This window comes from Aricia agestis, chromosome Z (assembly GCF_905147365.1).
Source record: "Aricia agestis chromosome Z, ilAriAges1.1, whole genome shotgun sequence".
NCBI lineage: Eukaryota > Metazoa > Arthropoda > Insecta > Lepidoptera > Lycaenidae > Aricia > Aricia agestis.
Window position 1 is genome coordinate 40867126 of NC_056428.1, and position 25104 is coordinate 40892229.

General features: G+C 34.3%; 1 protein-coding gene across 1 annotated transcript in view; it reads left to right on the forward strand.

The window, feature by feature from the left end:
* The window catches only part of LOC121739464, a 155139-nt gene that overhangs the window by 60033 nt on the left and 70002 nt on the right, over positions 1-25104 (forward strand). Inside the window, exon 8 of the mRNA XM_042131951.1 lies at positions 18810-18843. Within this exon, the coding sequence (XP_041987885.1) occupies positions 18810-18843 (34 nt within the window). The remainder of the gene's footprint in view (positions 1-18809; positions 18844-25104) is intronic.

Below are 25104 nucleotides of genomic sequence, written 5' to 3' on the forward strand. Positions count from 1 at the left end.
TTGAAATTTTTACAGATTAATGTATTTCTGTTGCCGCTATAACAACAAATAATAAAAAAAATAATTAATACCGTAAACTACCAGTCATTGGACAGCTAAGGATTTTATTAAATATTTCACATGAAATAGGAATAGATATTATATTTGTGTTCATTATCTAACTTGAGATACGCAAACATAAAAATGCGATGGTTTTTCAGTTTATATTGATATTTTGGTAAAAACTGAATGGAACATACTCAGACAATGTTTAAATATGGAGCACAATGCAGAGCTCATTTGCCTGTCGCTGTGGCCGTACTCTACTTTTAGGAGGGAGTTGGGCTTGTCATGCCATGCACTTAACAATTGTGCGCTAACAATATTATCTTTTAGGATGTGAAATAGATCCCACAGGTTGCACATGTTCGTGAGCTTGGATTATACTGATGAGTAACAAAAATTGTATGGCATTTGTTTAATTTAAATTATTATACGATATAAAGTCGAGAGATTTCAAACTAAAGGCTTACCGTTTGCCTACTTCAGCGACAAAAATAATAATTGAAACGTACTACACAATCCAGGGATTTCCTAATAAAACATAAACAAAAAGGATATCTGATTTTGAAAATTCTAATTCCTCTATAAAAACGAAAATAACGCGTTGTTTAAATATCAGCCCTTGTGCAACGCACCGTAGCATTTTACAAAGCCCCCAAATTGCGTTACGTTCCCTTATTACGGCAACAAGTAGGTTCTTGAAGTTTTCAGAAGTCACACTTCATTGAAGTATTCAGAAGACACACTACGTCAGCTGCAAATTAACTTATGACTTTTGTAGATATTGAATAATACTCTCATCTTTCAAATATGTATCAAGTACATCAGTATTATTTCATCTAATAATGTCCAATAACTATTTTCAGCACTTTTACAATACCAGTAGTAGTACAGGCCAAAAAAAACCTTTAAATGCGATAAAAGGTTATTAAGAATGTACAAAAAATACTTAATAGATTGTTATTTATTCAATAACACGTTTATAATATGTTACACAATGTGTATGATAACAAATATAATTAAAAACTTTAGCAAGTTTCTTAATTTTCTCTTTTCATTTGCAAAACCAAGGCGCGCGTGAAGACCATGGCGACAAAATGATATTTTATTTTGGTTACACCGCAACCTGATAATTATACTCTATTTTTATTATAGCGTGAATGCCCCTCAATATTAATTTCATTACTATTTACGTCGTATAAAAACCACAAACTTTTATTTTTACGATCAAAGTGTAAAGTGTCCATGTACTAAAAAATTCTAATGACTCGTATTTTACGCTATTTATTTTTTCTATACAACAAACGTGTTTTTTTTACATTTTTGCTCGTTATTAATGATGACAACAGGTAGCCACCAGAAATGTTCATAAAATACTCAGTTATTTATACTGTTATATTCAGTAATACAATTTAAATAAAATTGATAATTAAGGGGGCTCCCATACCAATAACACATTTTTTTCCTACTTTTGCTCTATAGTGGTACGGAACCCTTCTTGCGCGAGTCCCACTCGCACTTAGCCGATTTTTTATAAATCCTTGTTATTCGCTTTGTTCGGTCGGATAATAATAATATACTTAAAATTATAAATTACTCTCTGCTGCATTATTACATTTAAAATTATTTTATTACCCACGTAATAAATAGTAATTAGATATTATGTTTGTTATAATCGTAATAAGATTTTCCATGCACAGGTTAAACCTAAGATGCAGCCTTATAGTTAATTAAGTACTAGACTATGTTATTAGATTGCTAATAGAAAATAAGATACTCGATATTATGCTGTTTTAAATAATAATTATTTGATCTTATTTTAGAATAGTCCGCGCCCCTATTTAGATTTCTTCTCATTTGAAACGGAGTATCTGTAGTGATCAAATCGATTTATTTTGAGCGTATTGTAAATTAAATATTGTGTTTTCTTAAAATCTATTAACGCAGTTCTGACGTACATTTCAAGGAAAAGATACAATACTGTCCAAGGCTGGTTCCGAGAAAATTAACATCTTTTATAGCTTTGTTTCACCGGGATACCATGGCGGTGCAACCAAGCGGTATTTGGGGGCACGGCAGTGCCCCAGCCAAGCTTTTTAGCAAAGGCACGGCCGTACCATACTTTTCTCGAAGCGGTTCGCGGCTATTTCACACCCCCTTTATCTACGATGTTAAAAAAGCTAGGAATTTAGAATTTCGGTCACTAGGCGCAAGTATTAAAACTAGCTTAACCTGCAAATTACATAAAATTTCGATAAACAGTTTAATAGTTACGGATGGTCAAAGTTACTACATTTTGTCACTCACTGACTGACAGATCATCAAAATTCTAAGGTACTTCTAGCAGATTTAGAACCTTGAATCACATGAAATAAAAACTGGTGTGGCACTCCTTTCCCGCGAGTAACGTCGAGACGCTTACATCCGTGCTGCTATGTATTCAATGGTAATGCTAAAAACCACCTTCAAGTATTAAAAATTAAGAGTCAATTATATATGAATATAATATAATAATAACCTATAGAATAAACGAAGCCCCAAAGAAAAAAATATAAAGGAGATAGAGAATTGGTGCTAAGCTAAGTACAGAAAAGTTATTTAAACGTGACCTGAAAAGAAAAGAACAAAACCTGCAAAAAAGAAAAGATGGGATTTCATTTCTTTTTTGCAAAAACATGAAATGTAAAAGGAGCCAAGCAAAATATTGGATAGCTATTCAATACTTTTATCGTAAAAAGGTTTCTGATCACATTCAAGTCAAGCCTTCAACTTATTTTGTAATTTAAATCAACATTCAGTAAATGTATCAATAGATTTCTTTATTTTATAATTATTATAGTGGCTTGGCAATGAGCACTAGAGAAATATCAGTGACTCAATTAGTCAATTGATTGGGTACCATCGGCCACATACGTCGTTACAATCCGTCTGTGTCAGTATGAACTCCTCCAAATATGTAATTTTATATACAAAGGGGTAACTGACAAGTGGCAGCTACGTCTTCTATTGTTCCTGAACTGAATACCCGTAATCAGTGTATTGAGTCCCTTTAGTACTGACGCAATCGAGAATCGAATCGAGATCTCAGATCGAGTTGAATCGAATCGAATCAACTCGATCTGAGATCTCAGTGAGGATTAGGTGCTCGTTAATCGCTATACAAGGTGTAACAAAATTAAGTGATAATGCTTTAAGGGTATGTATGACCCTGTATTGAGTTCACTGTGAAAGTTGCAGCGCTGAAAGAGTCAATTTTTTTAACTTTTGTATGGGAAAACTCCTGACGCTCGGGCGCTTGCCCATACATGATAAAAATCAGAAAAAATGTTTCTTCAATTGTAAATGTAACTCTAAGCGCTGTTACCTTTACAGTGAACTCAATATAAGGAACACTTACAAACCCTAAAGTATTATCACTTAGTTTTGTTGCACCCTGTATTTATGTTACGCACGTGCGTGCGGTAGCTCAATTTGTGACTACTGAATAGTCGTTCGGGAAATTGTCGTTTGTTTAATGCGATATCATTCTTAATTCGATTTTTTCCGGATTAAGCTCGCAGCCAAATCAAAATCGACTTCGGATGAAACTGGTAATCGAAATCGACATTTTCGGTAGTAAGGCCCCTGATGCTGATGCTTCTCATGTTAGTACCTACTCATCAGTTGAGTGCTGATTAAGTGATTGATACAATCAGTGCTAGATAGCTACTGATACCGGCAATGACAAACATAAGTAATCGATTTGAATACAAGTCGCCATACAGTACAATAGTTGCAATGATTAGATGTACTAATGGTTCTGAGATATTTTGTCTGACCTATTTAATAAATAATACTAGAGAACGCCCAATGGTCGAAATTCGAACTTAAATTTAATTATCTTCTTCTTTTGGCTCGCCGTTTAAATTGACTATTTCAGATTTAATAAAAAAAAACAACAATCCATTCGAAGCCGGGGCGGGTCGCTAGTTTTATATAAAAATAAATAACATTTCCATTTATAAGAAAAATAAGAAACGCTCTCAAATTTCTTCATACATTTTCTATCAAGAACGCGGCGAGCGTCGTAACCGCCACTGTACAAGGCGCGCTAATATGAATGTTATTTTAATGTCCTTACCATACCATCGATATTCGTACTGACAGACATCGACCTGCTAATATTTATGTGATAGCGTCCTTAACATAATAATATGGAAACTGCGCATATATGTCCAATATTACATGACAGATGTTGCCTGCAAATTGGTTGCGCCGAAACCTTTTGTCCTTTCCAGAGTCCAGTCAAAAAGGAAGAAATTAATGAAAACTATGAAAGTCATGCACTTTTTTCAATAAAATATTAAGTCAGGATTAATATCGGAAAAAGGAGTTTAGTAAATATTTCACATCTAGTTGCATTCTTGCAAGCGTGCTAGTACAGATTACTAAATAGTCGCTACGTGATTGCTTACGTAAGAATATTGATATACTCACATGAAAAAGAAGCTTGTCAAGTTGTCACCCATAAGTATTTTCACATAAGAATATCAAATTTTAGACTTGCCACATAACTTAGACCATGTAACCGATGTAACCAAACATTTTTCAGTCATGACGTAAAGGCTTATGCGTGTACATAATAATTATTTTGGCTACAATTAGGCAGTTTGTCGAATACTACCATAGTAATTTATTTTTGACTTTTAATGTCAGGAAGGTGAAAATTTCCATATTTATAATAATTATTACATTACTTGCATCATACTTAGTAATAACTTCATACAATGTGAAGAAAAGAAACTAATCAGTAGTCACATATAATAATACGATATTAATGCGACATAACATAATATTATATGAAAATAACAATGTTTGTTTGGTCGCAGTAGAATGGGCATAAAAATTTGGTTATTTTTAATATGACGTCCCGTAAATTAGGCAAAGTCTGTATGGGAAGGAATAGGAAAAAAAATAAAGTTATATTTCCAAATTGGTGTATGAAACTTAAACATTAGTTAGGTCTTGCGTACTAACGGCCGTTCCCAATATTTGATCTATCTCTGGTTTTGCCCTACTAGAGATAGGAATAGCTCACATTAGACATTAGAGACATATATTTTATGTTAATTGTGAGCTATTCCTATCTCTAGTAGGGCAAAACCAGAGATAGATCAAATATTGGGAACGGTCGTTAATGTACCTATGTGCTCTTTATTATCTATTGTCTGTAGTATAAGTACAAGTAAATATCAGCCAGTAGACTTGAATTGAGTAATTTGTTGAGTCGTGCGAGTGGCTGGAATGAACGAGTGCAAATTGTCGACCTACAAACTAAATTACACATGCTAATGTCAGCGATTATTGTGGATGTGATTTTACATTTCTGTTGTACTTTCAGGGCAATCGATTTACGGCCGTTCCCAATATAATGTCTAATGTGAGCTATTCCTATCTCTAGTAGGACAAAACCAGAGATAGATCAAATATTAGGAACGGCCGTTATAGGGAGATGGCTGACCTACGTAATTGTAATTGTCAAATTGTAAATACATCGAATTGACATAACCCGACTAAATGACGTAGGTCCGCCATCTGCCTATGAATCATTTATTTGATGGTGCAACCTGGGACCAAAGTCTCACACAAATTAAGATCTGCGGTTGATTTACAACGATTCGTCGTCGTCTGCGTCGACGCAACGCGCCGTGTGGACAGGCTCTAAACTCGTCCAACGCGGAACTATAAACCGCGACTTATGAAACTATAGTCAAGCTCTAAAACAGTAAGTTTTAGACAGACTTTATAAAATTAGTTATATTACAGATATAATTAACAGATCTTTAGTTACTATGTTGCTCGTGTCGGACATATATAAACATAATATGTTTACGTAACAGTCTGGTGCATGTTTATAAACCTCGTTATGAGAGGTCAGGGCAATATATCAAGGATGTTTTATTTCAACTACTGTATTGCATTCTTGGGGTTCCGTAGTACAAGCACAGTATCATTGTATGCAGTAGACCATTTTTATTATAAGACTCCCGAAACGGATGACGTGATTTCGAATAACTTTAAGTAGCAAAATAATATAGTATAACGTTTAAAACCTGTACCTGTGTGGGTGAATATAATTTTAGAGACATTTTTGAGTTACTATTGAAACTAAAATTTAAATATGTCTGAATTGTTGAATTTAAAATAAGTAAACAAGGAAAATAACATCGCAAGTGCATAGCAGTGTACTTTTATAATAGTTAATTTTGTACCAACATTTTGTAAAAATGAAGTAATAACTTTTAAGAAACAAAGTTCATTGAAAAGAATAGACGAGAGTGGCAATCTACATCTACAATTAATTTATACAAGGTCCTACCTCGTCGCGTTGGGACAAAAACAGAGTAGAATAAGAAATATGTACTCTGAATCGGCTCCAACGATTTTCATGAAATTACTATATAGGGGGTTTCGGGGGCGATAAATCGATCTAGCTAGGAATCATTTTCAGAAAATGTCTTTTTATTCGTTTTATCGATAATCGATAAACTGAAAAATATGACTCTTCCTGACATCTACTGCCGAATAATAATACTATTTTATTGGCAACTAATTGTTTTAACGACCAGTAGATGGCGTTATTAAGTAACACGAAGTCAATGAGTGTTTGCTATACCGAGCAAAGCTCGGTCATTCAGGTACTGAATCATTTATTTGATGGTGTAACCTGGGACCAAAGTCTCACACAAATTAAGATCTGCGGTTGATTTACAACGATTCGACTTTGATAATTTTAAGACCCGAATCACCTGATTTTCAATGCAGGCTGAACACTTGTGAGGCTGATCAGCTTTACATAAACAACGGCTTTGAAGCTGCCGTGAGCCGTCCGAGTGATGTTGAAGTTGTGTTACCCCCCTTAGGGCGTTTGGCCATGTTGATTAGCCCACGCATTGAATATCCATCCACATTCCATACTAATATTATAAGTGGCTAATTTTTGAAGCGATTTTAACCAATACGGTAATAATCCTGATTCAATTAAATACTTTAAATACATTATTAATTTAATATTTATCTAAATTATGGCCCGTTATAGCATATGATTTAAATGAATATTTTCGAAGATATTACAGATATTGCGGGACGTAGCTTTTGCGGCGGTACCGACCAATGCGGGCCACGGGTAGTAATAAATATAATTAATTAAAAACTACTGAATCGATTTTAATCATTTTTTGAGAGATTAAAGGGAACAAAGGGACATGAGGGAAAAAAGCGACTTTGTTTTATAATATGTATAGACTAGCGATCCGCCCGGCTTCGCACGGTTATAAAATATATTATAGCCCATGTCACTTACTCAAAAAATGATTAAAATCGATTCAGTAGTTTTTAATTATACTCATTATAATTAAAAACTACTAATCACTGGATTGGAAAGATGTAAACCGACCAATAGAGTAAAAGAATAGAGAGTATGCTTTAGTATTGCGAGCACACCTGAGGGCCTAGACAAGCGGCAAGCGACTATCGTAAACGCCAACGCAACGCCAACGCCACAAAATGTATGGGATTTGACATTAGTAATCGCTAGCGAAGCGATGACTTATGTCAAATCGCATACATTTTGTCTAAATAGGGCTGGTTTTCAATGAAACCAGCCACCCTCACCGAAAGCAATATAGGAGATATTATTATATTAACTAGACTATAAAATAAAATAAAAATAAAATATCTTTTTATTCAAAATGGGTATCATGATACACTTTTTTAAAGACTGTGATTGTATGCTAGGTAGTTGATACCTATGATGCGGCCACGGCTAGGTCTACCTTTATTATTAAAAATTTTAATAACAACAACTTTTATAGCTGGCTTGGTTTGTATGAAATCGGTCACCGTGATTGAAATTATTCCGGCTTGGGAGCATTTGCTACGACGTAGAGCCGGGTCGTCGTAGAGGGTGCTACGACGCGTCCTGTTCGCGTAGCACCGCTACGAAATGTCCGTAGTCTTCTGTTCTATTGAAATTAATGCTTGTTTTGTATTGTTGAACGTTTTTCATCATCATAGTCATCATCACCATTATCAAAAAAATAATAAATAAAAAATGTTTTATTTCTGAGTAAATTTGAATCAAGTCTTTTCAGAACGTCTACGTGATGACCTGCCACCGGTTCGGGAACTAACCCGGCAAGAAGAACCGGCGTACGAAACTCGTACGGGGCCCACTTTTTACCAAAAAAGTGGGAAAAAATAATCATCATCACTTTTATAAGATCTTAATTTGATAGTATGTAAATTGAGACTTTAATTGAACCTAATTTGTCTAACCAAGCTGCTTTAAGGTCTTAAACTCTTCTTTCAGAAATCACACAATATCTTTACTAATATTATAAAGCGGAAGAGTTTGTTAGTTAGTTAGTTTGTTTGTTTGAACGCGCTAATCTCAGGAACTACTGGTCCGATTTGAAAAATTCTTTCAGTGTTAGATAGCCCATTTATTGAGGAAGGCTATAGGCTATATTTTATTACGATAATACTAACAGGAGCGAAGAAATAGAGGAAAGTGTGGAAAAAACGGGAGGAAATTATTTGAAAGGGCTTATTTGAACGCACTTATCTCAGGAACTACTGGTCCGATTTAAAAAATTATTTCAGTGTTAGACAGCCCATTTATCGAGAAAGGCTATAGGCTTTATTTTATCACGCTAAGTCTAATGAGAGCGAAGAAATAGAAAAAAATGTGGAAAAAATTGGGGAAATTATTTGAAACGGCTAATTTGAACGCGCTAATCTCAGGAACTACTGGTCCGATTTGAAAAAATTCTTTCAGTGTAGATAGCCCATTTATCGAAAAAGGCTATAGGCTATATTTTATCACGCACAAACTAAAAGCAGCGAAGAAATAGAGGAAAATGTTGAAAAAAACGGGGCAAATTATTTGAAAGGGCTTATCTCACGAACTACTGGAGAAATTTTTCTGTTATTTGGCACAGGTAAGAAGTAGACCACGTGAAGGATCATAGGCTATTTTTGTGGACTAATTTGTCTGTGAAATATTTAATTTACGCGGGCGCAGCTGCGCGGTACGTTACATTTCGCGTGGTCACGACATCACGCGTAAACGGCTGGACCCATTTTGCTGAAATTTGGTATAAAGATACTTTGAGTCCCGAAGAAGAACATAGGATATATTTTGTCCCGGAAAAATAACTGTTTACTGCACAATATACTTTTATGATTTGCGCGTAAACTATTCAATCTATTTCGATGAAATTTGGTATGGTGATACTTTGAGTTTTGGGAAAGGACATGGAATACTAATTTTGTCCCGGAAAATGTACGGTTCCCGCACAATAAACTTTTATGATTATCGCCTAAAGTCTAAACTATTGCATCTATTTTGATTAAATTTGGTATGGCAATACTTTCAGTCTCGGGAAAGGACAAGGGATACTTTTTATCCCGGAAAATATACGGTTCCCGCACATTAAACTTTTATGATTATCGCCTAAACTATATTGGAGATACTAATTTGAATCTGGGACAAGGAATGTTTTTTGTCCCGGAACAATGTGCGGTTCCCACACAATATACTTTTCTGATTTGCGCGTAAGCGACTCAATCGATGTACGGGAAAAACAGCTATAAAGTCCACGCGGACGAAGTCGCGGGCAACAGCTAGTAAAAATATAATATGTTTGTTTACATACAAATCATGTTTGTACGTACGTAAGAACGTACGAAATACAAAATTCTAAAGTAATATAAAGAACCTAATATCACATCAAGACTTACATCAATCAATCTAGATTATCTCGAGCTAGATGTTGTTAACCTAAAGCATAATAAAGACAAATACATCATGATAAGATAAGGTATTCGGCGGGGTCAATGGACGGTTTTAGCTGGTTTTAGTGCGAAACTCAGATTATGACGCGACCAAATCCAAAACATGAAGTAGCACACTTTTATTAACATTTACACCACATTGAAATACTTTTTTAGGGTTTCGTAGCCAAATGGCAAAAAAAGGAACCTTTATAGATTCCTAATGTCTGTCTGTCTTTCTGTCCGTATGTCACAGCCACTGTTCTCCAAAACTATAAGAGCTATACAATTGAAATTTGGTAAGTAGATGTAGTCTATGAACCGCATTAAGATTTCGATAAGTACAAAAATGGAAAAATTATCAAAAATTTTAGGTTTCCCCATAGTACAACTGAAACAAAAAAACATTTTTTTTTCACCTAACCTATCTATAGATATGTCTTCAAAAATCATATTGAAGTTTCTAACATCATTTTTTTCTAACCTGAATAGTTTGCGAGAGACACTCTTCCAAAATGGTAAAATGTGTGTCCCCCAATATATATAATAAATTATATTATAATAATAATGCCCGTACTTTAGAAGTTAGAGGGGGCTGGGGGGCCCTCTAACTTCTAAAATACGGGCATGATAATAAAAAAAAATGTGATGTACATAAACTACAATACTATAAAAACTACCAACGAAAATTGGTTTGAACGAGATCTAGCAAGTAGTTTTTTATACGTCAAAAATGGTAAACCTTAATTTAACTTTCATTAAATCAACTAAAATATAAAAATAAATCAAGAAACTTTTAATTTCATAGAAATAAACATTATTGTCGCTGCGGAACCCTTCATGGGCGAGTCCAACTCGCACTTGGCCTGTTTTCGTGTATAAAGTGATGTTTAGTATAGATAATTAATGATAAAATAGTTTGTCAGTACCATAATATTATGTATTACTTATTAGTTTTACAACATTATAATTTTATGAAGAAATAATAATTTCTACTCTGCGATGCCGTCGTGATATTAACTCGTCGTGGGCAGGTATAATTATGCTAGATAACATTTTACATAATAGGACTCCCGTTGTTCGAATTATGATGTTAGATTTGCGGATTTTGTATTTTGCGTTTGGTGGTGTAATAATAATTTTTTTGCCCTAATAGAATAATTTATATTTTACGATGGCATTATAATACTTGTGTGATTTTTTAAATGTGAAAGTATCTTTCTGTCTTTTGATGAAGACGACGAGAAGTGAAGAGGTCTTCACGCTCAAACTGCTAAACTCATTTTGCTGAAATTTCGTCCTGGGATCCTTTGAATCCCGGTAAAGGACAAAGGATAATTTTATCCCGGATAAATGTACGGTTCCCGTGCGATAAATGAATTTTGGCGCAACGGAGTTGCGGGCGTCATCTTTTTAGCAATGCAGCCCTTATTTAGTAGTTTTTTTTTTAATCTATGGACGCTTCACACCACGTCAGTCTGGCCCCGTGCTAAGTACCTAAAGGACTTGTGTTACAGGTACCAGACAACGGAAATATATTTAATACTTTTATACTATACATATATTTAAGATTTTTATTATATCATACACATATTTAATATACATCCAGACCCGGGAACATTGAAAACTTTTTGTTCCGTCGGCGGGATTCGAACCCGCGACCTCCGGCTTGAGCTACCGACGCGCTCACCACTGAGCCACAGAGTTTGGACCTACTCTGGACTAAGGAGGTTGTTTCTGACGCTCGTAACAGTTAGTGATGTTCACGTCGAGACATCGAGACGCCATCGATCGTTTCGGAATCTCTTCAACGACAACAAACCTTCTAATTTATACAACATTGGTTTAGGCAAATGTTTGTTTGACATTATTTACCTATATACATCAAATACAAGTAGACATACAAGCTGCCTCGCATTTTTCGCTCGATCATTCGGCTCCGGTATACATAGTCAACCCGCCGCCACAGTACTCGATTAACGATACACAGCTGATAGTTATAACTGAAATGTCCACAACAACATCCTCAGTCTTCAGTGAAAATGAAGGCGTTTATTAACCGCAAGATAGCAGTAGCGTGATACGTATAAAATGGCCTCAATATAAAAGCACCGTGCGACATCTTGGTTTTTTATTTCACAGAGGACGAAAGGCACTCGCTACACTACTACACAAACATAGTATATAAGGTTGCCAAACTGTGTAGCTCGTGTAAGCGCCATTGTAAATAACGGGATAAAACACTAAAAGAAGAGTGGAATAATCTTTCCATTCCAAACCACGCCAGCGTTAATTATATTCTATAAGCTGCAACGGACGTGAAGATTATTAAAATATCAACGAATCTAATTATTATACAATTATATTTTTTGATTTGCATTTACAAATGAAATATTCAATTAGGAATCAGTTTTTTTTTTTGTTTCGATTTTATTCCATTTTGGTTCAAAGCTGTCTTTTGCATCGCTTATTTTATTTCGTTGCTTAACATTATTACGACCCACACTTGTGCACGATGCAATGTGCGGCTTAGGGGAGACTGATTAAAAGAGATGTTTATTAACTAACTTAATAATTAATTAACCTAACTTATATAGGAGGGAGGTGTGACATACACTACACACGAAATGCGAGTTGTGTTTGTTTGTCTGTTTGTCAGTTACTTGTTCACCCTTAAAATTCTAAACCGACTGAGATGATGTAAGAGTTACTTGAGTCCCGAGACTTAACGATTTTTTCAAAACTTCAATAGTCTTCTGCTAAAGTCTAAACGAATGTTGATTTCTTCTTAAAGTTTCATCTTTTCTATGAGCTTTATTATTATATAATAATATTACAACAAAAAGAGTAATTAAAGATTCCTGTTTCAAACAAGAGGAAATAATTTTATTTTTCTTGTTATTGCGGACGAACCGAGAGAATACAAAACTAAAAATAAATACCTATCTTCTTGCTTACATAATATGCCTTTTTATACGAGTGGGGTATGCACACAGTACAGTCTACATGATGTATAAATGTTTACTGCATTACGTTTAGAACCTACACAGGTGAACTCGCATATCTTGTATCTCCGAATACGGATCATAAATAACTTTGATAAAATTAATAATGTAAAGGAAGTATTGACGTCATAATAATATATAAAAACGTATTGCGTATGGAAATTCCAGATAAGTAAAGCTCGCCTTGATATTTATACATTTTTATGAATCACACGATAATTATTCGTTTATAGCGCTGGATCCGTACATTTTTCCACGAGAAACGTATCCTATGCCCTCTCTCGGGACTCAAAGTATGATTGATTGATTTGATTTGATTCATACCAAATTTCAGCAAAACCGGTGCAGCGGATTGGGCGCAAAGAGGTAACAGACACACCTTCGCATTTATAATATTAATATCGAGATGTAATTATATGGCTTTATTTAATTATATTTTTTTTATAGTTAATAGTATGGTGGATTCGTATATGTGGACCGATCTTTAGTGATCTATCTGTGGCGAAGTGACAATTATGTAGGTCGACATGGTCAGCCCGCACAGACAATAGGCGACGATTAGTCGGAGCGGGATTGTAAAATGGCATAATTATGTCCGTTCAACTGTGATATGATAGTCAAGTGTCGTTTAAACTTAAATTGGTTTTATTTGTACCGACTCTACTTTTAGGCTAAATCACATTTACTGTCAAATACATTATACATACATAAAATACATTCCGAGCACAACTTGTATTGTCGCAAAAGATTAAAATCCGCCTCGATTTTACACGTGCTGAAACTCTTTGTGACACAAATATAACGGTCGCGAACTCGGGAAGGATCGAAATGTATTATTATTTAAAGTGATCGCGATCCTCCGTGCGATAGTGCGAGCAAACATCCGAAATATGGGTCATTGTCGACGCGAGTACACAGCCTCCCGCGTGGGGCGGTCGTGGCCACGTCAACGAGATACCATCACATTTGGGACGTTGCATAGAAGTGCCACTGTAAAAAGGTATATAAATCAACAATAACCGATGCGTTATTGATGGATTTTGATGGATCGATACCACTCTGACGTTATTCGATTTCGTATTTTGTTTTAATTGATTGATTGCGAAATTTTCGTGTTTTGAAAATCCTAGCATTTTTGTAGAGATTGAAGAATCTGGTGTTTTTACTTTTTCAATTACGCCAAAGCAAACAAAAAATAATTTTGGTAGTCTTGTTTGAAAAATTTTGGTTTCACTTACCTACGTCTTAAATACTTTTCTAATATTTTAGATTCCAAAATTTACGCTATTTGAGCAGTCGAGTTATACTTTTTATTAGTCAAACGCTAAGATCGGCGCTCATACGAGTCTTTTGTATGGTACTATGCAGCATCCTTACAAACAGTATCTATTTGTTGATATAACACAAGTGACATTAAATGCGCACTACAGAATATGTACACAGATACACAGTGACTCATTTTTTCATGAACAATTTGCTCATTTCGTAAAACAGCGTTATTTTGTGTATTCGAGTTTATTGCGCGCTCTATATTTTCATCAGAACTTCCCGATTGCCAGATCTCATTTAAAGCCTGAAACTAAAAATAGTGTAAATTTTTTTATTGAATGTTTACGGCGTCGTAAACATCCAATAAAATAATTGACACTATTTTTAGTTTGAGACTTTAAATGAGATCTGGAAATCTGCTGATGAAAATATAGAGCGCGCAATAAACTCGAATACATTATGCATTTCCAGTGTAAATTTCTAGTTTTAGAATTTTGAATCATATTATATTATGCTCATAATTCAGGTTTTTTTACGAGCGGGCCAATTATTGTAGCGACATTCGAAGTATCAGAATTGGACGCCTTATCTGCATTCAACAGATCATGGCTCCAATTATTTTAGAGATTTATATTTTAGATATTATCTAGTATGAATAATAGTCCTTTGACATACTATATTTCAATTATTATTGTAAATGAATCACGATGAATTTAATTTCGACATAATATAAGGGGGAAATTATTGTAATAAGTATACTTTCATTAGGTCTGAATGGTTATTATGATACTAACTTAAACTTTGACAATAATGATGTAAACTTAAATTAGTTAATATGAATATTTTGATATATAAATAGGTAGATAATTATGTAAAAACTAACGAACTATGTGAAAATAATATAAAAATATGTGAAACACTGCTTGAATTGTATCACCCTCTGTACCATATTTTTTCAAATAAAAATTATTATTATTATTATTAGATCAGTTCACAAATTACATATATATGCATCCTATTAGGCTGCCTTCACATTAAGTCGCGAGTAGTGCGGCAGCCGCGCGACTTCTATACTAAAACCAGCCGAGTGGCAGCCCTAATGTGAAGGCAGCCTTAAAGTAACATCTCTCTACATAGTTTTTGATTTTATATTCAATTTTAATACATTTTGTACCTGACATAATTATAAAGTGTTAGCACTGTAGCAGCTTCTACAGTTTAATATAAAATTTAATTGAAACACAGTTTTCTTTGGATAAGCAGCCTGCATATAATCGGATACGTACATAAGGAATGTAATGTAAATAAAACAATAAATAATCTACATTATTATTTCCTTTCTTGTGTATTGTGTGCGATGAATAATTGTATTTGTTCAAGATAATCGACAAATAGCACTAGGATAAAATTAATTATACTGTCTGTGTAAACAGCAGATAAATAATAATTAAAAAATATAATAAAAATAACTCGTCCAGAGAAAGATTGAAGTATAAACAAATACACGTGTAAGTTGCGCAAATTACAGACTTGATTAAATTATGTACACAGTACATGTCAATATTAGATTTATTTTGAGTATAATTATCATAGTTTATTGATATAGTAATGTCAATATGAAACGTTTCATGCCCTGAAAATGTACGGTTCCCGAGCGATAAACGAATTTTGGCGCAACGGAGTTGGGGGCGTCATCTGGTTATGAAATAAGGATTGACCCACACTATTGACCTTTAACATGTTTTTTTTTGTGCCGAATCGTGGGCTGGATTAAATATTTAATTTTGTCATTAAAAGTTTTTATATAGGGTGTACGAAAACAAAGTGATAATACTTTACGGTGTGTATGAGAGTCGTGTGTTGTGTGTGTGAATGTAAGGAGTTCAATTCTTTTTTCATATTTGTGTCGGAAAACTCGTGACGCCGCACTGGGGCGCTTGGCCATATAAATAACAAAAAAAGGATTTGGTCTTTCAACGCTGCTACTTTCACATTGAACTCTCCCTAATGTATTATCACATAGTTTTGTAACAGTGTGTATAATAGTAGAAATATTTTAGGAGTGTCGGTTATAATATGCCACTGCTTAAACTAGTGACCGTGGTATGAAGTACACAATACTATGATGAAGCGGTCTTTTGTCTGCACATCATGGTCTCTTATTGTACAGAAATCAGAACAAAACTGTCTTCTGTTTGATATTGTAATGGTAATGTGCCGCTTATGATCTTACGTTTGCTTATTAAACAGCATTTTATTATTATTTGAAGTCCAAAAGTACTATCGGAGAAATCTATTCATAGGCGGGTGGCGGTCCTTCGTAATTTGGTCGGGTTTTGTCAAGCCCAGCCGGGCCCTCAGATTACGAATAACCTTCACCTGACATAATCCTACCTAGTTGGTATGTAGGTCTGCCATCTACCTATCAATCATCTCTTTTTTCATTTTTTTTCATTCAATTCAAACGCTTTAGCCTTGCTTGCAGCTGTTGTCTTAAAATTTTTATTCAATTTTGAATGCATATAAAACAACACTAAGTAAATTAAAAATCTTTGTTGCTATAATAATTTATGATTGTAATAAAACGATATTTTATAAGAGGTAATTATCTCTATTATTGTATACGGTAAGAGGTATGTACGCTGCATGTAATATACCTACACTACGTATGTAGTTACGTAGTAATCAGCATTTCACGAACAATCAGGACTTGCGTCATTCGTGAACTTCACACTATCTACGTCGTCGCACTGCTTATAAATATGTGGAAGCCCAAATTTCATACAGTCCAGTAAAGCTTGTACATCTGTCAGTACTTTTATGCGAATGATATTTTATTCTCTGTGGCTCAATGGTTGAGCGTGTGGCGTCACTAGCGGGGGGTCGCGAGATCGAATGCCGCGAGGAACATTAAAAACAATAAGTTTTCAATGTTCAGGTCATGGAAGTGTATTTTATTTTATAAATTTTTACTATATCATATCTACACAAATTACATATTGTGTAGATATGATATAATATTTTTTTTAAATATATATTATGTATTAGAAAAGATATAAGTAAGTACTTAATATTTTTCCGTTGGCTGGTACCCGTAACATCAGTCATTCAGGTACTTAGCACGGGGCCAGACTTCACACGGGGTGTGAAGCGTCCATAGATTAAATAAAATAAAAGAAACACTGATATGAAACGGAACGGAACGGCGTTATTATTATAAGTTCTAACTAAAATATTACAATAAAAAACTTGAGGGGTGTCAAGGGACACCCGAATGGAACGAAGTTATTTCTTTTGCTCAAAAACCTGTACTTATAGTTACATAATATTATACTCTCAAAAAATATTTAAAAAATGCCATCTATTGACGCCCAGGAATACTATCAACGCCCTCTGCTCCTGCCATGCAGGTACTAATAAAAAAGCGTCAAGGTCAAATATCATTATGTCTAGCCTATATAGCCTTTACGCCGAACGCGCGATAAGGAACTACGTTCCAATAATGTCTTGCTACAATTATAACGGTCCCATCGTAATTTTAGCGGGACTTGGCTGCGCATTCAGCTTTGCCTCTCTATGACAGAAGGTCTACGTTTGACCATACTATACTCGGCGAAACATGGCGGTAGCGGTCATTGACTCCCTGTCAAAAGCTTGTCGTTTTCTATATAAACCGCGATTGACAGTGAAGTGTCAGATGTTTTAAATCGCGGCTTTGTATAGAAAATGACAAGTTTTTGACAGGGAGTCAACGACCGCTACCGCCATGTTTCGCCGAGCACAGTATAATTTGTAGTATAAGCTAAAAATAGGCAAGTCTTTGAGTTACTTATGTGTAATAAATTATTATTCATAACATCTAACATTATAAAGCTTATAATCATTCTTTAAATGAAAAATTAATTTGTAATTTTAAAACAGAAGTTCTACCTTCATGATATTATGACTTTAATAATCTGGTTGTCTTCGTTGAGCGGTTGCTCGCAGTATGTGTGAGGCTCCTTAATACTACCGTGTGGCAATGAAATTAACAATTGACCGCTAAAATACAAGTTGATGACAAATTCAATCGTCATCATCTAATTTTGTTTTTATTTTCAGTTATTTTAAATTCAAAAATAATATACGCCATACATTGCGTGTAGTATTTTTGTTGTAACTTAATTATTCAATATGTATTAATTTTCGTTTAGTCCCAGAAGTGGTAACTTTTGGCGTTAACCGAAAATAATACTAGACCATGTGTCCAAACTCCAAAGTATGCGCAGTTGATTTTTAAATACACCTTATTATCCTTATATACTGCGCTCTACGTTTTTCCTTATTAGGCGCCTGCAAATGCAGCATTTTAAAATTTTAATTAATCACTATCACGAATACTGTAAAGATTTAACGACGTAAAAACGAGCTTATAATTTGCATGTATTGTTTACTTTTGTGGGTACATATAATAATGGGTAAAGAATAGTCCTCGTTTGATATGTCAGAAAAGTGGTAGTTATTACAAACTATGACGGCTGTATAGTGTATACTTAAGTGTTTTGATGAAATTGTATCATGTTATTAACTTTATTTTAAAATTTTACTCATTTTTAAAATCATCGCTTGATTTTTAGTTTTCGTTGTATTTTTTTTGCATTGTTTAGTTTTTGTTATATTTTTCTCGTTTCTTTTCAGAGGGCGATCTCTCAGCAGCAACAGTATGCCGCTGGTAAGAATAATTTCTGTTTTTTTCTCATCCCATTATTTTAACTTTTGGGATTACATACTCTAACTAATCGCGCGTCAGAAAAAAAAGCCAACACAGCTGAACCCACATGAAAATAATAATAATTTGCCTACTTTTAACTAACGCTGGCAACCCCTTCACACCACGCGATCGATTTAAAAAAAAATTGGGTGCACAAGAAGTAGAGAGCAACTGTTTGGAAAAAAAATTAAAGTCGCTGAACCTACATTTTTTCATATTTTCCCCACCCCACTACACCCACACCCGCCGCCCACGGCCTGCCAGCACGCAGATTATCAGAAAAGGTTGTTCAGGGAAGCTGCTAATCTAACGGAGCTAGCTAACGGAGTTTTAATACAGGTGAAGCCAAATGACTGATTTGGTCGTCAGCTCTTAGTCGATTAGTTCTATTTGATAATTCCAGGTAATATGCCTATTACGTTTATATGGTTAATTATTATTTCTTAGTGTCTCGCGTGAACTATTACTAATGCTAATCTACTGGTGCGTACGAGTTATGAACAAAGAATAAATAATTTGTGAAGGAATTAAAAATACTGCTTCTAGCGGCGTTCCAATAATACAATATGAGGATAGGTGTCGTGCAGTGATACTCTATGTAGGCGTTTGAATATAAAATATACTAAGGCTGCGTTTCCACTGAAGCTGAGCGGAGCGGAGAGGTGCGGTGAAAAGTGCTCAATGTTTCCACTGAAGCGGAGTCGAGCGAAGCGAAGTTATGTCTATTGTGACGTAACGATGTCGCGGTCGCCAGTGACCGCTTGAGCGCGAGTACGCACCGTCCCGCTCAGAACCGCACCGCTCCGCACCGCCCAGCTCCGCACCGCCCCGCTCCGCTGTTTCCATTGAAGCGGAGCGGAGATTTCGAGCATAGTGATTGGTCAATTCGGGCACCGCTAAGCTCCGCTCCGCTTCAGTGGAAACGCAGCCTAACAGTGCTCCCAAAATGATAATACGCGTAGAAATTTACGTAATTTTTCGGCAACGGTCGTATTTCCCGAGCGTCCGAAGGCGTCGTTGTAAAACGCTGTATTTTAAACTTAACTATTCCTTCCCTATGGAGATTCCGTAATTTACCGTATTTAAAGCCTTATAAACTCATAATTTGAAAGCTACAGAGTTATAATAAAAATACAGCAATAATCTTCAGTAAGTATATCAACATTTCTTTTCCCGTTTTAAATTTTCTATTTTTGTTTATTATACTCATGATTATCAGCTTCCAAAGTAAAACCAATCTTATATCTTTAAACGAGCAATTCTTGCATATATATTATAATTGGAATCTCGGAATCGGCTCCAACGATTTTCATGAAATTTAGTATATAGGGTTTTGGGGGCGATAAATCTAGCTAGGAATCATTTTCAGAAAATGTCTTTTTACTCGTGTTTTATCGATAATCGATAAACTGAAAAATATGACTCTTCCTGACATCTATTGTTGAATAATTATACTATTTTGTGAGCAACTAATTGTTTTAACGACCAGCAGATGGCGTTATTAAGTAACACGAAGTCAATGAGTGTTTGCTATACCGAGCAAAGCTCGGTCATCCAGGTACTGTATTAAAATTCAAGCATATATTCAGCATGTACTTAGTATTTACAGATTACTTTTATTTGAAACACACGCCAATAGATCGACAATGTCATAAACTACATATTCCCTAAACTAAATTTTTACGCAGGAACCTAGGTAATCACTATTTTAAGCTAAAAAATATCTCAAACATGTTAAATATTTTCGTATGAGAAAATGATTTTGGTATTATGTATGTATCAGAATTTCGATGGCACCCGGCCCCTTAAGGAAAACAGTGCTTTGCAGCGACGTAGAGGCGCCTGACGTTGCTTGGACGTTACCATGGTAACGTCACTGGCCACGTCGCGATGGCTTCCCGGTGAGTTATAGCACTTATTGACGGACCTGAGACAGCGGACAGCCACCGTCTATACGATACTTACTTCTATTTCCTTTGAACAAGGTGCAAAATGCAGGTGCATTGTTTGGGGCTCTTACGTTTCATAGATTCGGTTGTTTTCGTGATTACGACAATTAGCGAAGATTTGCATGCGCATTATTAATTGGGAGTACTGTACATACTTGTAAGTTGTACCATGCGTCATATCATGTCTCCACTGTAAAACGCTTGAAATAAATAAATAAAAAAAAACAATGTGGCATCAGAGGTTCATGTGACCAAATGTTTTAATTATGTTATTAATAACTCTTTAAGAAATTTCTATAACATTAATTATTTTATCGATAATTTATTTCGAGATAGACCGTTTTGATCCGTCGCTAATTGCTAATGATCTGTTGTAAATTGGTTTTATATTTGTTTTCTAAGAAATCAGTTCATACCAGGTTAAGTTCATAATATATTTTACTTGCTTTTCCAGCAACTCTGCCTGCGTAAATAGAGTACCCCAAGTGAGTTATATATTTTTTTCGTGATAAAAGTGGCAAAATAGGTCCATTACTTACGGACAAGCACACCAATAAACAAACTTTGTAGAGATGATAAGATGTTTACTGGTTAGGTAAATGTTGGTAATATCCCGAGTAACTCTTTCTCTCTTACTATAAAATATATATTCACAGTTTACACACAAACTACACAAGGTTTTAGTAAATAACTTTTAGAATTTTTGAACTACTTGTAGTGACGACCTCTGTGGCTCAATTTGTTGAGTTTGTGGCAGCTCAAGCCGGGGGTCGCGGGCTCGAATCCCGCCGACGGAACAAAAAGTTTTCAATGTTCCCGGGTCTGAATGTGTATGATTTAATAAAAATCTTAAATATATGTAGGTATAGTATTAAATATATTTCCGTTGTCTGGTACCTGTAACACAAGTCCTTCAGGTACTTAGCACGGGGCCAGACTGACGTGATGTGAAGCGTCCATAGAATATATTAAGTATATTATTATTATTATTATGAATTAACATTAGAAGGTACCTAATTATACATTTTGATGAGATCACCTTCAAACAACGTGCAGTTTGCATATTTTTTACGTTTGCTTGCATTAGCATTTTTATAATTACTTAATAATAATTATCATAATCCACAATATTATGTATTTTATAACATTTATTCGTACATAGATGTGGCTGGCAACTTTGTTGTGAAATATTATCAGTATTCATATATATCATTTTCCGATTTAAGGATCCGTTTGTGAAATATTAAGTTTTAAAGTGGAAAAAGTCGTTAGAGTCCAGTGTCCCTCCCTTCTACCAGATAAACGATTGCTTTTAGGAATGTGAAAAAATTTACGGGAGTAGGAAATATGCTGAATTTAAAAGGAAAACTATCACGGCTAAAAATAATTTATAAGTTTTTAAGTTAAAGTCGATAAACTAAAAAAAATATATTCGGCGAAGTATAAATGAACTTTTCGTTCAAATTCCTTTGAACGAAACTGAGATGATGTTGTTAGTACCTAGTGTAAAACACGTAATAAATGTACATTCATTGTCCATACAAAAATTATTAAAAAACTAGCGGTACTACGGAAACCTATATTGCGCGTGGCCCGACACGCACTTGACCGGTTTTTATAGAGGTATTTTTGATTAATTATTCTGTGTTATAAAAGTTGACCAATCGTGTTATGCTATGTAATGCAATGATAAAGACATGATGAATACTGACAATGAACTTTAATTTCTTAGCTATAGTCATTGTTGAGAAAAATCGATATCGCTTCAGCCAAATTATCAAGGCGTCACCTTAAGAGAGAGGTACAAGAGGCAAAACACTTTCTTATTTATATTATTAACATGGATTTTTCTGGGACTCCCGGTATTTTATGAAATCCAACTAAGTTGTACTTATAATAAGTTACCTACATAAGCAATACTGACTGTTAGTGCTGGCGTTAGCGATTTTAGTGGAACTAGGCTGACAGAACATTATGATGACTACCAGTATCAAGTGACACCGGTTTTTATTGCAATTACACTAACAATATAACAATTAACATCTTCAATTTATATGATCACTAGCTATTTGACCGAGCTTTGATTGGTATTCGATAAAACACGAATAAAATGACATTTTCTAAAAATGATTCCTAGCTAGATCGATTTTTCGCCCCCGAAACCATGAAAATCGTTGGAGCCGATTCCGAGATTTCAATAATATATATACAAAAATTGCTGGTTTAAAGATATAAGATATTTTAATTTCATATTACGTTTTGTCGGGCATCCGGATCATGGATCAAACCACATGGAAACGAAAAAATTATTACCCAAACGCTTAATCGTCCTTACAAAATAGATATGTAATTATTATATTATTTCCAAATAATTTGTATGTGTTATATTATTGCATTTAAGTATTTTTAAATATTTGATATTAAATAGTAACTATTTAAAGAGGTAACTACATGGGCGTACCGAGGGAGGGGGGGGGGGGGGGGTCGGCAGCTGCCCCCCCTGGATCATGTTGACGTCCCTTCTAATTATATTATCTAGTTCTTTTATCTATAAAAATTAAAAATTAAGAAAACGATTTTTTGCCATTTGTTTGCAATACAATATTTTTCCAACTAAAAATTATAAATTTTTTATTCTTTATAAACACCTAGGTTATGAAAAATCTGATTTGCCCCCCCCTGGCCCAGAACCTGGGTACGCCCATGGGTAACTAGATATATAACATTATAAAATCTAATTTTGGATAAGATAAAATTAAAATACTTACTTACACTTTATTTTTATGATTTTTCATCAGTTAATTGTAAGAAGAAAAAAATACAGTATTTAAGTACGAGTAAATTGTTTACAACACCTTTTTGCTATATAAAAACGTCCTAAAACCGCAGAATTATTTTTAAAATCTAAGGCGCCAAAAGTCTACAAAACTGCTTATTCTTTTAATTTTTCGTAATTCTTGCAATAAAATGTTATCATATTAGTTATAAAATAAGTTATAAAATAATGTCTACTTAGTAGTATAATTAACTGATGATAATATGATAGGCATTATCTCTACTAGTATCTACTGCATAAAATAATGTCCATTCCTGCTTTCCTCTGCGACCAGAATTAATCTAAATCTGTCGAACTCTCCATTTGTGAATATATAAAAAATAAAAATATAACCCTAATTCTATAACCGTCGGTTAATGAAACTAGGATGTCGTATTTTATTACCGCTGCGACGGGTTGGTGGAAGTCTGACTGTTTCCGTTTTAAATTTTTATATTTTTACTTAGCTTAGTATTACTTAGAATAGATTTCTATGAATATTTTATATTGTACTAGCTGTCTCGGCAAATATATATATATATATATATCGACGCCCCCACCGAATAATCGGACAATCGTAAACATGAAAATGTTCAGGAGAGCCGAAAAACGGATTTTTGTTAATAACTCCGTCAAAAAAAAGCATCAAAGACTTTTTACATCTCAAATGAAAGCTAATTTTTTTGCCTATTAAAAAAAAGCTAATTACCACCGAAGGTTTTTTTAAAATAAAGCAAAACGCAACTTATCGTTCTGGAGTAGGTCAAACTCTGATCATTATTGTCTATTGCATGATTTTTCGGGTAATTTTGCGTTTCGACTGCAATAAAATGCACATATAATATCTCATTGCAATGTTATTCGGGGAAATTGTTTGGGATAAGAATAACACCTATTACTTTACTATTCGGTGATAAAAAAATATTGTACACTTTAAAATTATAGTATTCCAATGATTTTCTAATATAAGTAAAATAAAAATAATATGTATTTTTGTTTTAATACACCAACTTTCGTGGCAATGAGGGTTATGATTAATATTTTAATTAACTGCAATGATTATTATAAGTACTATTAAAACGATAGAGCCAGTCTCCAGATGTATTTTTTTGAACCTAGAGCTGTTTAGATTGCACGAATGTCATTTATGTCATCAAATAATGAATTTGATGACATAAATGACAGTCACGATAATCAATATCAGATTATGTTCTAATAAAATGAATGATAATGGCAGAAAATTGCTTTAGACAGTCCTCCGAGAGCATCGTAGGCCTTTCTTATATGACGGTGCTTTAATCGTCGACTTCTGTCTACATCGTAATACAGTTCAATGTAATCAGGATCAAAAAGCTATGTTAAAAACTTCTCAAGTTACAATACAATACCATATTCACACAACACATTATAACAGCACATCTTATAGTAGCTAGCAATCGAAGACAGCTGCTTGCAGGC